Source organism: Chrysochloris asiatica, unplaced genomic scaffold (assembly GCF_000296735.1).
Source record: "Chrysochloris asiatica unplaced genomic scaffold, ChrAsi1.0 scaffold00221, whole genome shotgun sequence".
Taxonomy (NCBI): domain Eukaryota; kingdom Metazoa; phylum Chordata; class Mammalia; order Afrosoricida; family Chrysochloridae; genus Chrysochloris; species Chrysochloris asiatica.
The window spans coordinates 5173312-5188742 of NW_006408739.1; the positions used below are offsets into that span (position 1 = coordinate 5173312).

Consider the following 15431-nt stretch of genomic DNA (forward strand, 5'->3'; position numbering starts at 1 on the left):
AAAAAAAAAAAAAAGAGCTGAAGTGAATAGAAAGAAATACTGTTAACTGATGGTACATGGAGTGCATTATAACTATTGTAATAAAACTAAATGCAGATTTGTTGAATGTAGGACTGATGATCTGCCCTGTACACTTTCTCTCAATTTACAATAAAAAAAAAAACAGATGCACTGCTTCGGAAACTCTATATAGCAGTTCCCCTCTGTCCTACAGAGTCACTCTGAGTTGGACTAACAAACAGCAATGGGTCTGTTTTGGATTCTTTGTTTATTTGTCAGAAGTTTATTCTTGCTTCTGGAAGGACACATACTAATCATTTCTATGAACACAATATTTTTTAGTTTGCTTCAATCAGATTACATACATATGTGAATTTATCTGTAACACACATATGCACATAGCTGTTTTCTGGTATGGTGCCGTGTGTTAATGTGCTGGACTGCAAGGTTGGTTTGAACCTCAAGGTCAGCTGTTCAAGCTCATGAGCCACTCCTCAGAAACCATAGGGTCGCTATAAGTCAGAACTGACTCAAAGGCACTTAACAACAACACCTTTAAAATTTTAAACTCGGGTAGTGGTTATAAGTTAGGCTGCTAACCGGAAGGTCATCAGTTTGAAATTACCAGCAGCTCCGCAAGAGAAAGACGAGGCTTTCTGCTCCCGTAAAGATTTATAGCTTTGGAAACCCTGTACAGGGTCGCTATGAGTCAGAACTGACTCCACGGCACATCAGCACCACCACCATATTCTTTTTAGCATATAGACATCTATCTGTATGTGTACATATGTGTTTAAGTTTATATATATATGATATAAACTAATACACATATACACACATGTCATATACAAGAGGCCTTCAAAAAGTTCACAGGAAAATTCCATTCTCTTTAATTCCATTTTTTTCCAGAAACTTTTTGAAGCCCTTCATAAATATTCGTGTTTTTCAATGAAAAGCAATGGAGCTAAACTCTAGTAGCCAGAGATTAAATGACTCCACACAGATCCTCAAGACTTGGACGCTATCACAAAAAATAAACCAAGATCTAGCCATCTGCCTTATTCTCCACAGCTCTGCTTTTCTAAAAATCCAATCCAAAGAAGCACAGAATAACGTCCATTCACTAGTGAGTGGTAAAGGAGCTCTGGTAGCATAGTGGTTACAAGTCAGGCTGCTAACCTCAAGGTCAGCAGTTCGAAACTACCAGCTGTTACATGGAAGAAAGATGAGGCTTTCTGCTCCTGTAAAGATTCAGAACCTCAGAAACCTTAAACAGGCACTAGGAGTGGGAACCGATTCTACGACACACCACCACCACTGAGTGGTAAGAGCCAACTGAAGTATCTGGGACTTTCACAGCTCCCGTGCATAACCAATCTCACAGAACGCCAACTTTCATCTCAGGGACTCCACTTCCCTTTTTCCTGTATCTTCCCCTCTTCCCACAGGGAGACCATTCCAGAAAGCCAACTTGCTGCCTGAGATTCATATTAATGCACCATGGTAAAAATCCTTACTACATTAAATATAAGGCAAGGATATTTCCTTACAAATATTATGCCTCAAAAAAGACAATCACTTTATAATCTAACCTTTACAAAAGTCTTGTGGCTTCAGAAAGTTCTTTTAATGACTTGATTTTTAATGTCACCACCCATCTGTCAGTTTGTTGTACTGTGGTGGCTTGCATGTTGTTATGATGCTGGAAACTATGCCACTGGTATTTCAAATACCAGCAGGGCCATCCATGTTGGACAAGTTTCAGCAGAGCTTCTAGACAAAGACAGATTACGAAGTATGGCCTGGTGATCTACTTCTATGCATTAGCCAATGAGAACCCTCTGGATCACAACAGAAGATTCTCTGGTGTAGAGCTGGAAGATGAGCCCCTAGGTTAGGAAGCACTGAGAATATACAGTGCTCTAACAGCAGACTCCAACACACCACGGATCATAAAGATGGTGCTGTACCGACAAACATTTCCTTACGTTGTATATGTTGTTGTTGTTGTTAAGTGCCTTTGAGTCCCAGGTTGCCATACATCAGGGGTGGGGAACCTTTCTTCTGCCAAAATTTGTAACATCATTCGCAACCCAGAGAATATCAGAAAAATGTTTACCTGTGCTTTATTGACTACGCAAAGGCTTTCGATTAAGTGGATCATGACAAGCTATGGACAATATTGTGAAGTATGAGTATTCCAGAACACTTAATTGTGCTCATGAGGAATCTGTACCTACCAAGAAGCAGTTGTTCGAACAGAACATGGGAACACTGAATGTTTTAAAATTAAGAAAGGTGTGTGACAAGGTTGTATTCTTTCACCATACTTATTCAACCTGTATGCTGAGCAAATAATCCGAGAAGTTGGGTTCTATGAAGAAAAATGTGGCATCAGGATTGGAGGAAGACTCGTTAACAACCTGCGATATGCAGATGATACAACCTTGATTGCTAAAAGTGAAGAGGACTGAAAACATTTACTGATGAAGATCAAAGAGCACAGCCTTCAGTATGGATTATATCTCAATGTCAAGAAAACAAAAATCCTCGCTACTGGACCAATAAACAACATTCTTATCAATGGAAAAAAGACGGAAGTTGTTAAGGACTTCATTCTTCCTGGATCAACTATCAACACTCACAGAAGCTGCAGTCAGGAGATCAGACGACATATTGCATTAGGCAAATCTCCTGCACAAGACCTTTTAAAAGTGTTGAAGAACAAAGAAATCAGCTTGAGGACTAAGGTGCACCTGACCCAAGCCATGGTATTTTCAATAACCTCATATGCATGCAAAAGCTGTACAGTGAATAAGGAAGACCGTAGAAGAACTGATGCCTTTGAGTTATGGTGTTGGAGGAGAATACTAAAAGTGCCATGGGCTGCCAAAAGAACCAACAGATCTGTTTTGGAAGAAGTGCAGCCAGAGTTCACCTTAGAGGCCAAGATGGCCACACTTCGTCTCTCATATTGTCAGGAGGGAACAGTCGCTGGAGAAGGATATCATGTTTGGTAAGATGGAGGGTCAGAGAAAATCCAACAAGATGGATTGGCCAGGCGGCAGCACCGATGGACTCAAATGTGGCAACAGTAGTGAGGTTGGCCCAGGATCGGACATTGTTTAGTTCTGCTGTGCATAAGGTCACTATGAGTCAGTGCCGACTCCACGGCACACAACAATGTGATGGCTAAGGAGCTCTGGTAGCATAGAGGTTACGAATTGGGCTGCGAACCTTAAGGGTCAGCAGTTCGAAACTACCAGCTGTTCTGCAGGACAAAGATGAGGCTTTCTGCTCCCGTAAAGATTTACAGCCTTGGAAACCCTGTACAGGGTCGCTATGAAGTCAGGACTGACTCCACAGCACATAAAAACAACAACAATGTGATGGCTGGAGGTCTTGGTGTGGCAACACTGTGGGTAACGCACTGGATCACAAGGTCAGTTTGAATCATAGGGCCAGCAGTTCAAACTCACCAGTTGCTCCTTGGAGCCCTATATGGGGTAGCTATGAGCTGGAGCCAACTCAACAGCACTTAATAACAACAATGTGATGTCGGAACAGTGGTTGTCTTGGCAGGGCCTGACCAAATTATTTCACTGGCCTAATAATACAGCCAGGGTATAGTGCTGTGGGTTAATGAGCCAGACTGCAAAGCAGTTTGAACTGCAAGGTCCACGGTTCAAGCTCACCAGCTGCTCGGAAACCGTATATAGGGTCGCTATGGGTCAGAACCGACTTGAAGGCACTTAACAACAACAACAAATACAGCCAGGGTGCAGGTCATTCCCCGCCTCGTATTGACTCTGATGGCAGTTACATTTTGAACAAAAAGTAACCAGTTGGGGATTGACACATTAGCCAAAAAACCACCTCAGTCAAGACAGGTTTGGGCTGCTTACAGAGGAAGACAAATTAAGCAGAGACTTAGTATTTCTTCCTAGGGATATGAACTCATAGTTCTAGTGTAAACCAGCCTTTTAAGGATCACTTTAAAAAAAAATAGAATAACTCCGGCAGCTCAATTTTCAGCCAAGCCACAGAGAGGTATACAGAGGGCACAACATTGCCTAGTGAGGAACATACACCATAGAATGGACAACCATTCAAGATCAGAAGGGCAGCATTTACCCAAGGACATCGTCCAGAAGGATGGGGAAAGGAGGAGGAATGGAAACAGGAAACTTAGGGAAGGCGTGGATATGTGATATTATACAGAGGGGATGGTAGTCCTAGAGATGAAATGGAGTGTGTGATTTGAATGCAAAATTGATGACCTGCTTGGTAAACCTGCACTCAATTCGCAATACATTTTAAATGCATTAATTGGACAAAGGGGGAGGGGGGGGTTCCATGGCTGTGCAAATGTATTCATTTGCTTAAGATAAAATCGTTAATAACAGTAGCTTACACAGAGTCAAAAGAGGTGAATCAAAGAACTCAAAGTGAAAAGCATATTGACTGGTTCCTGCTATGATGAAAATACTCAGGTCAAAGATACGCAAAAAGAGTCTGAAGAAAAATGTTCTATGTATAAGAAGAAATGGAAAAAAAAGTATTTCTAAGTAAGTATTATTTTATAAAGTATGTGATTTTAAATACCTAAGTGTCCTTAAATGTAAAACATTTTGTTAAGCAGACATTGATCAATTCAGCTGAAATACCTCTTAAGAATTTGTGTCCCCTAAAGATATATATGTTGAAGCTGTAGCCTCTGGCACCTGTGAATGTGACCTTGTTTAGCAACAGGTCTTTGAAGCTGTTTTCAGTTAACAGGAGGTGAGAGGGTGCATCTTGATCTAATATGCCTGGTGCCTTATATACGAGAGAAGACGCACAGAGGAGAAAGTCATGTGGAAGACAGGCAGAGACTGGGGTGGCACATCTGCAAGTCAGCTATGTTAAGGACTGCTGGAACCACCAGAAGCTAGGAAGAAACAAGAAAGGATCTTCCTTCCCCTAGAGCTCCAGAGAGATCAAGGCCCTGCTGACTTCCAGCATTCAGAACTTTAAGGCAATAAACTTCAGATGGATGTAAGCCACTCAAAGTCTGTGGGACTTTGTTAACAGCACTGTGTTGTTGTTATTGTTAGGTGCCAATGAGTCAGTTTCAACTCATAGTGACCCTATGCACAACAGAACAAACCACTGCCCAGCTCTGTTTCATCCTCAGAATTGTTATGATTGAGCCCACTGTTGCTAATACTGTGTCTATCCATCTCATCGGGGGTCTTCCTCTTTTTTACTGACCCTCCATTCTACCAAGCATGATGTCCTTCCTCCAGGGACTGGTCCCTCTGAGAACATATCCAAAGAACAAGCAGTCTCATCATCTTTGCATCTAAGGAGCATTCTAACTGTACTTCTACCAAAACAGACGTGTTTGTTCTCCTGGCACTCCACGATACATTCAATATTCTTCACCAAAACCGTAATTCAAATGTATCAATTCTTCTACACTCTTTCTTATTCACTGTCTAACTTTCACATGCAGCTGAGGCAACTGAAAATACTATGGCTTGAGTCAGGCATACCTCAGTCCTCAAGATGACATCTGTGCTCTTAAAACACTCATCACATATACAAAAGGGCTTCAAAAAGTTATTGGAAAATGAAATTAAAAGATAATGGAATTTTTCCACAAACTTTATGAAGACCCCTTATATATTCAAGTTGACCAAAAACAAAAACAGAACACTTTCTAGACTATTTTATAGGAAAAATAGATTATGTTATACGTGGGATTGCCTTATAGTTGAGTACATAAGTTATATGCTTAATTCAATAAGTAATAAAATTGAGAAAAAAAGTGGATTTGTCTAGCTAGTCTTCTGACCACTCAAACAGCAGAGCTCTGGTCTTCTTCTATCAGAAGCATAATCATACTTAGTGATTTGCCCACCTCAATCTAATAATCTTTCCGAGACTTAACTGGAAATCTCTCAACAGCAGGATGTCTGGACTCTTTCCTGGAATGCCTGCCATCTACTCTTTCAGAACTGGGTCTTGACTCAGCACCCAAACCTGGAAAGATTTAAAGGCCCCACCTAGCAGGCCCCACCCATCTAGCTGACCTAATTTCTTACCACTCACCAACCATTGTACCATCCATTCTGGTATACCTTTCCCTCACTGTTTGCAGCCAAGCCTGTGCCTTCCCTAACAGCCCCTCCCACTGGAATGGCTGTCCCCAACTCCATCCTTTACAACCCAGCTCTTGTCCCATATTTCAGAAGTCATCCTGCCTGCTTCAGTCCACACAGATGGCTCTTCGACTCTGAAATCCCAGCGTGAATGGAGGATTCCAGAATGGCACAAGAAGGATAGGAGCCACCAACAGTACACACAATACCATACTATCTTACTTTCATACAGCACAATGGAGTGCCTGCTGCCATATTCTGGGATAGCTTCAGGCACATTCCACCGTTTTTTTTTTTAAAGGAATATAAAAGGATCACCCAGACAGGTGATCCTTTTATATTCCCCCTCAGAGTTGACTGCTACCTAATAAAATGCCATCTACTGACAGTCCTGGTGGGGCACTGCAGGATAAATACAGCTTTAGACCACAAGGTTGTTTTGAACCACAGAGTCAGTGGTTCAAACTCACCAGGTGTCCTGTGGAAACCCTACACAGGGTCGCTATGGGTTAGAACTAACTCGATGGCACTTAACAAAAACAACAATGACATTTCTGGAGTCCTGGTGCAGCGCTGTAGGAGAAGCACTGGGCTGCTAACCACATGATCAGTGGTTCTAACCCACCAGCCACTCCTCCCTCAGAAGCCCTATACACTTGACAACAACGACATTTTCAGGGGAGGATGCTTTTGCCCCCAGATGCTATTCCAAGTGGCAAACTAAAAGGAAAACAGGATTCATTTCTCTGTAAACAACTGTTTCTAGCAAAGGCTGCTACCTTCTAAGACTGTACCAACATGAACTCACTGGCCTGACTCACAAAGCATGTGTGAAGGGATGATCCAGAATGGCACAAGAAGGAAAGGAGGCACCAACAGTACATACAATACCATAATATCTTACTTTCTAGTCAGAAAAGGTCCAAAATACTCCAGCAAAACAGCTTGTCAAGGTTGTTGGTAAGTGCTGTCAAGTCAGTTCCGACTCATAGAAACCCTGTGTAGGGTTTCTGAGGAGGGGCTGGTAAGTTTAAACCACTAACCTTACCACTAATCTTGCAATTCAAATCGACCTTTTGGTCCAGTGCATTATCCTGCAGCATCATACTTGTCACAGTAGACTGTCAAAAAATAATGCAAAACCTAACTAACTACTCCTCATACCCTCCACTCCCACCACCCTGAAGGAAGCCACCATTAATTCTCATCTGGAGTGCTGCAAGAGCCTCCTAACTGGTTTCCCTGCATTCATCTCACCTCCCCACAATCCCCATTCAACAGGAACCTACATGAACCTATTATAATGCTAGCAGATTGTGTCATTCCATTTCTCAAAATTCTCCAACCATGGGCCAGTTGGGTCTTGGCAGGAAACAGATGGCACATTCAAATTATGTAATTTTGGGGAGAATTTATACAGGAGCTATTGGCAAAAGTATGAGCAAGGGATAAGGGATAGTGCAGCACCCTGGGGCTGGTACCTCAGGGGTACCTGATGCCCTCCAAGGGCCTGACGGAGTGAAGAGAGGAGATGCCAGGGAGACAGAGAGCTCTGTGGTAAAAGCACTGACAGGAGCTGGAATCCAAGTTTGGGGAGACTGCCAGCCACACACCCACACGGGGAGGGATTAATACTCCATGATGGCCAAGTACAAGCAGAGGGCACAAGCAAGGCAGCCTGGGGCACAGCGGGGCGAATCTGGTCCCAACATCATTCTTTAAAGAGTTGGAAAAACTAATCACTAGCTTTATATGGAAAGGAAAAAGACCCCAGATAAGCAAAGCACTACTAAAAAGGAAGCATAAAGTAGGAGATAGTCTCTTTTGCTGATAAAACTGGAAATTCATTTGCAGAAGAATAAAACAAAATCCCTATCTCACACCATATACAAAAATGAACTCAATCTCCGCAATCTCAAAACCTACAACACAGCCACATTAGTCAAAGTGGCTTGGTACTGGTACAATGATAATTAATACAATTAAATAATTAATACATTAAATATAAGACAAGGATATTTCCTTACAAAAATTATGCCTTAGAAAAGATAGAACTGAGAACCCAGAAGTAAATCCATCCACTTATGCTCAGTTGATCTTCAACAAAGGGTCAAAATACATTAACTGGGAAGAGATAGTCTCTTCTACAAATGGTGTTAGCAAAACTGTAAATTCATTTGCAGAAGAAAAAAAGCAAGACCCACATCTCACACCATATACAAAAAAATGAATGCAGCATCAGTCAAATACCTAAATGTAAAGTCTAAAACGATAAAGATCATTAATGAAAAAATAGGGACAAACTTAGGGGCTCTGATACATGGCTTACATACACTATTAATCATAACTGAAAACACATAAAAAGAAGACAAAATGGATGGCTGGGACCTCCTAGAAATTGGACACCCAATATGCATCCAAAGATTTCATCAAAAGAGTAAAAGAACCCACAGATGGGGGGAAAAATTTTTAGCAGTGACATATCAGACAAGGGACTACTCTCTCGAGTTTATAGAGCACTTCAACACCTCAACAAGAAGACAAATAATCCAACTGGAAAATGGGCAGAGGACATGAACAGACACTTTACCAAAGACATTCAGACAGACATATAAAGACAAATATGTGAAGATATGCTTGTGATCCACAGCCATTACAGAGATGCAAACCAAAACATTAATAGCAAAAAACCCCAAACAGCAAATGCTGGCAAGGGTGTGGAGGGACTGGGCCCCCATTATCCTGTGGGTGGGACTGTGGAATGACATTTTCTCCAAAGTTAGCAGTAGAAATGTCGTATGACCCAGCAGTCCCTCTACTTGGTGTATATCCTTAAGAAATTGGAGCCTTGACAAAAATGGATATCTGCACACCCATGTTCACTGCAACCACAGAGCCACGTAGTTGGGAGACATGCCAGCACAAGGTGGAGGCCAGCTGCATCGATCTGGTGTGCTGCTTTGGTGCCTGGATTCGGGTGGGGTCAATTCCAGACCTACAAAACCCAAAGTCACAAGACCAGCACTTAACCAGTCACCCTGCCTGCAGCTTCCCTGTGGTCCTACCAGACACTGAAACCAGCTCCATCAAGGTTCCCCATGAACTACTTCCGGATTGAGTGCCCTGAACACAGGTAACACCTAAGCCAGTAGGAACTCCACCCAGGCCAGGAACTCTGCTGTCACAGCCCTTCTACAAGCACCCCATGAGCTCCTAGAATTGAAGGAACCCCTCAGTGATTTCTCCCCTCTGGGTCCAAAATCCTCACTGTTTGTTTTTTAGTGTTTTATTGTGAATTATGTGATAGTTTACATGGGAGAAAATTAGTTTTACATTCATCCTATCATAGAGCGTTTCATTGCCATGATTACAATCACCTCCATGTATCATCAACCAACCAAAGGGTATACACTGCAAGCCTTGCCCAGCCCCTCCCCTCAGGATCACTGAGTCGGAACTGACTCAAAGTCACTTATCAACAACTCAGCAATGACAGTACATTCAAAGGGCAAAGGAAGAGATGTGAAGCAATGGAAGCCCAATTTAGTGAGCTGGAAGATAAATCTCTCAATACTAGGAGCACTATGGGCTAATGCACTGGACTGTAAAGTCGGTTTGAACTGCAAGGTCAGTGGTACAAGCTCCTCGGAAACCCTATACAGGGTTGCTATGGGTCAGAACCAACTTGACAGCACTTAACAACAAGGTACGCTAGAAGGACAATAAAAAAATAGAAAGAAAAAATACGAAGAAAGCCTAAGAGTTATGTGGGACAACATGAAGAGGAACAACCTACGGGTGATCAGAATTCCAGAACAGAAAGAGCTGTTGGAAGAAAACGTCCCTAACATCATGAAAGACAAGATAAGCACACAAGAAGCTGAACAAACCCCAAACAGGGTAGATCCAAAAAAAAAAATCACCAAGACATATCATAATCAAACTTTCCAAAATCTAAGACTAGTACAGAATCCTGAGAGCAGTTCATGAAAAACGCAAAGTTACCAAAAAAAGAGAACCAATATACCTAAGCTTGGATTTCTTGGCAGAAACCATGAGGGCAAGAAGGCAATGGATTGACAATGGAATGACATACACAAAACTGAAAGAAAAAGACTGCCAACCTAGAATCATATATCCAGCACAGCTGTCCCTCAAGTTGTTGTTGTTAAGTGCCATCCAGTCGGTTTCAACTCATAGCAACCCTATACAGGGTTTCTAGGGAGCAGCTGGTGGGTTTTAACTGCCAGCCTTGTGGTTCACGGACCAGTACTGATCCACAGCGCCACATCAGAAGTTCCTCAAATACAAGGGTGACATTAGGACATTTCCTGATAAACAGAAATTAAAGGAATTTTTAATAACCAGATCAACTTTACAAAAAAGCTAAAGGATGTTCTTTAGGGTAACACCCAATAGCAAACAACAATCTGATAGTACCACACATGATAACACCAGAACTCAATCCAGGTAAAAGAAGTATTTAAAGCAAAACAAACCTCCAAGACTGAAAATAGGGAAACAGCAATATCAACGTATAATGAAGCCAACTACAAAGCAAAAAGGTGCAACAGTGTAGATACAGAACTTTCAAACTGCAAGAAAGTCAAGTAGATTTCAAGATAAAATAGACTGTTTTAAACAGGAAAAAACAGTAAATTACAGGGTAACCTCAAAGAAAAATAATAAGAAAGATTTAGTAAACATTGTTGTTGTTGTGAGGTGCCATCGAGTCAATACCAACCCATAGCAACCTTAGCACAACAGAAATGAAAATCACAAGAAAACCCACAAACAAAATAAAGCATAGAAAACTATGTGGAACAAAATACAGAAGCACCATTAAAAAAAGAAAAAAAGCAGACAACAATCAATTTATACCTATTGATAATTTACACTGAATGTAAATAGATTAAATGTACCAGTCAAGAGCCATAAAGAGTAGAATGGATAAGAAAACAGGATCCTTCAATATGCTGTCTACAAGCCACAAATGAAAAAGATGGAGACAGCCTAAATGTTCATCAACAGAAGAATGGTTAAACAAACTTTGGTATATGCATGCGATGGAATACTACAAATGATTGAAAAATAATGAAGAATCTGTGAAACACCTCACACCATGGTTGAACCTGGAGAACATTATACTGAGTGAAATTAGCAATCACAAAATGACAACACTGTATGAGAACAATGTTGTAAAAAGTTTAAAAAAAAATCTTGATAAACAATCTATGATGGTTGGGGGGATGGATTATTCATGGGCTAGAGGGTAGACACATATTAACAGGGTAAGAGGGATGTTAGCAGAGAATAGATGAAAGTAGAAGGAGACACAGGGAGGAATGCAACAGTTAAAGTGGATAGAGGTAAATACTGTTAACTGTTGGTACACAGAGGGGACTGAAACCATGTAATTGTTGAATGTAGAACTGATGATCTGCTCTGTAAACCTTCACTCAATTCATAATAAAAAGTTTTTTTTACAGTTCATGGAAGAATTCCATTATCTGTTATTTTTTTGTCCATGAATCTTTTTGAAGCTCCCTTGTGTGTTTGTGCATATGCGTTCCCCTTTTTAAAATGACTCCCTGGCCTCTAGTAAGTAGCATACTGTGAGAAATGACTCTAGTGGGTGTGGTCCATCTTCAGGAATTCAGGAGATTTCTAGGCCTGACAAACAAGATTGTTGATTTACATACAGGACGGATACTAACTAGGACATACCAGGACTAGGAAATTTAAATAAGAATACAGCCATTAAGACAATGGGCAAGCCATTTTGGCTTCTCTGGGGGGAGGGAAAATGGGACATGTCACAGAATTGTATATGGGGAACTGGAACTGGAGAAGGGGCTTTTTGGAGACAAGAAATAAAAAACATTTGTGGCAGGCCATGTGGCCATCTGCCCTTGTCTATGGGGTTGGGCGCCCGATTTCGCAAAATCAAATAAAGAAAACCTCACTCTTGCTAAAACGAGTACAGATTGGATTACTTGACCGTTTGTCAGTACAGACGTTTCTCACAATACTCAACTGGACCTCTTGTGTTTGCTGCCTTATGCCCAATGCCTACAGGAACTCAAGTTACTTGTTGAATGAATGGAATAGAAGAACCCATAGTTAAGGCTCTTTCCACACTAGCTACGGTTTAAATCTGATTATCCAATTATTGTTTAATAAATAAATAAAGTATCCTAATAATCAGATTTACAGCTTCGGAAACCCTGTACAGGGTTGCTATGAGTCGGAACCAACTCCAAGGCACATAACAACAACAACAAATAATCAGATAGGAAGCAGGTGACAAGCACTAGCTTTTATTCACAATGGCACAAAATCGAGTCCTGTGAATAAACAGGAGCTTCAGCAAGTCACAAAAGATTAACCGACCAACTGCTGGGTTCCTTTTTTTCCATAAGCATTTTATCCTCATTATTGTCTGCTGGGTAAATTCCCTTTACTTACATAAAAGGTGACCCCATAGACTAAGGTCAGAAAAAAAAGAGACAAAAGATTGCCCTGAAACATTGCACCAATTCTTCACTGCAAAAACTCTGTAGGTGGTTGATGGGAGATTTCCTGGTAATCTTCTGCAAGACTTCTGGTGAAAGAAGTGGTGTGGGTTAATAAACCTGAAGAGCTAGATTCAAAAAGTGAAGGTTACCTTTTCTACCCTAAAATTCCTGAAGCATAAATGTCCAATTGAAGTATTTTCCCCTTATGTGTACAGCCCTTGTTTGTGTAATTAATTTATAGTCCCACATATACAACCTATAAGGACTTTTGTGGTGTGGTGCTGTAGGATCAGCACTGGACTGTGAACTACATGGTCAGTTCAAACCACCAGCTGCTCCTCAGAAATCCTATACTGGGCTGCTATGAGTCAGACTAGACGGTGCTTGACAACACCAGTAATCTCGGCTATTAACTTGGCTTTACACGGAGAGCTCCAACTACAGGTAAAAGACAAAGACAAATCTACAAGGTTAAGCATGGAGACTGATGTTACTAAGTGATTTTACTTTAGAAAGCAGGCTACTACTGTACTGTTAGTGTTAAACAGTATCCTGACTACTTGTCCTGGTGACAGATGGGTAAACATCTCTCCAATAACTAACTTGGGAGCAAATCCAATTGAGGAATGGGAAGAAAAAAGAAACTATAATTCATTGTTCATTTCTCAATGACTTTTTATTTAAAATGATAGATTCAGTCCTATTTCTAGGCCTCAGAACATAACAAGTGATTTAAAATCCACTACTTTTAGCGTAGTGGTTACGAATCGGGCTGTGAACCGTAAGGTCAGCGGTTCGAAACTACCAGCCGCTCCGCGGGAGAAAGATAAGGCTTTCTACTCCCGTAAAGATTTACACCCTTGGAAACCCTGTTACAGGGTCGCTATGGGTCGGAACCGACTCGATGGCACTTAACAACAACAACAACTTTTACTATGGCACTTTTGCATTGTTTTCCAGTCTTCCCTAACTAGTCTGTGTACTGCTCCTGGTCAAGGACTGCGTTCATTTATTTATATTTTTATTTCTCGCGTATCCAACACAGACTGTATAACTTCCAACATGCTCATCCATGAGGTAGGCCCCTAACCCAGCTTTGCAGGTCGGATATCAAGCAGATTATAGGATAGCATGATGCAACATGCTGCTTCTTTCCCCCTCGAAGTCCTGAAACTGCAAACAGGCTAGGGGAAAGCACACCGTGCATCTGAAAACCTCCCGCGGCCCCGGCAGAAAGAAGTGGGCTGTCAGACCCGCCCGCGTGGCTTCAGTCCTCCAGGCGCCGAACACGCTTCTCTCCTCTCCCTAAGCAGAGAGGACTCGGGTCCGTCCTCTGCTCCAAGCGCACACCTGGCAGAGACTCCTTCCCAATCTGGCCCCCAAACGCTCCACTCCGAAGCCCCAGCCAGGGCGCCAGAGCCTCACAGTGCAGAGGCGCCGCAGTGTGCCGTGGGAGTCGTAGTTCCCAAAAGAATTCCGCAACCCCAAGGCCTGGCAGACTGGACTCCCTCTCCCAGAAGCCGCCGCGCGGCCGCCTCGCCCGCTCCAACCACCTCACCTGTTCTATGGACGTGACTGTTTCCACCGAGTCGTCCTGCAACCGCTCCCGCGCGTGCTCCGGCCTCAGACTGTAAAGCGGCTCTGACCACACCGGAGAGGAGGATGGAGGACAATAGTAGGTGAAGGAACTCGGAGAAGCCATGACCAGGAGGGCAGGAGGAGAGGTACAGGACTCAGCTTCAAGCAAGCAACAACGCGCATTGAAACTCGAGCGGGCTAAGGCACTACGGAGAGCGGCTAGAGTCAAAAATATTTCGAATGCGAATCTCCATCCACCTACAAATCTTCAGGGAGTGTGTTACTTGGATGCTGCCGCCCCCCATTGGGCACAGGAGCTTCTGCAAGAGACCGAGCCCAAGAAGGATGTGTACATCTGAATTTCGTTTCAGAAAGCTAGTGTAGGATGCCAATGTTCCGTTATGCAAACTTTTAAAAACTTATTTTCAACACTACTAATTCTCTCTTAAATTCCAATGGCAAGAGTTTGCAGTTTTGATTGCCCAAGAACCAAATGAGTGTAACTTCAACAGCTTTTATGACACTCTACTCCTACAGTGTTGGAAGAGAATATTGAAAGTGCCATGGCCTGCCAAAAGAACCAATAGATCCGTTTTGGAGGAAGTGCAGTCAGAGTGCTCCTTGGAGGCCAAAATGGCCAAACTTTGTCTCTCATACTTCAGGCATACTGCCAGGAAGGACCAGTCTCTAGAGAAGGATATCATGTTTGCTAAGGTGGAGGGTCAGAGAAAAAGAGGAAGACCCCAACGAGATGAATTGGCCAAGTGGCAGCATCGATGGACTCAGTGTGGCAACAGTAGTGAGGTTGGCCCAGAATCAGGCAGTGTTTCGTTCTGCTGTGCATAAGGTCACTATGGGTTGGTACCAACTTGATGGCACCTAACAACAACAGGTAGAATTACTGTGCACCTTTGGGAACTTGACAGTCACTCCAGAAGACCCAACAGCTTCTCAGCAAAGGTGCAGAATAGCCATCCCAAAACTCAGTGATTTGTACAGGTTGAGTTATATCTCCCAAAATACTCTAATAGACAGAGACATAATTCAACCTGTAAATACTCATAGGAGTCCAGGTGTGGCACTGTGAGCTAATGCCTCAGACTGCAAAGTCATTTGAACTGCAAGGTTGGTGGTTCAAGCTCACCAGCTGCTCCTTGGAAACCCTATACAGGGTCAATATGGGTCAGAA

The 15431-nt window shown here is 42.4% G+C and overlaps 1 protein-coding gene across 1 annotated transcript in view; it reads right to left on the reverse strand.

Moving 5' to 3' along the window:
- Positions 1-14575, reverse strand: part of FNTB (farnesyltransferase, CAAX box, beta) — a 126907-nt gene extending 112332 nt beyond the window's left edge. Inside the window, exon 1 of the mRNA XM_006873060.1 lies at positions 14223-14575. Within this exon, the coding sequence (XP_006873122.1) occupies positions 14223-14366 (144 nt within the window). The 5' untranslated portion in view covers positions 14367-14575. The remainder of the gene's footprint in view (positions 1-14222) is intronic.
- Positions 14576-15431: the final 856 nt, after the last annotated feature.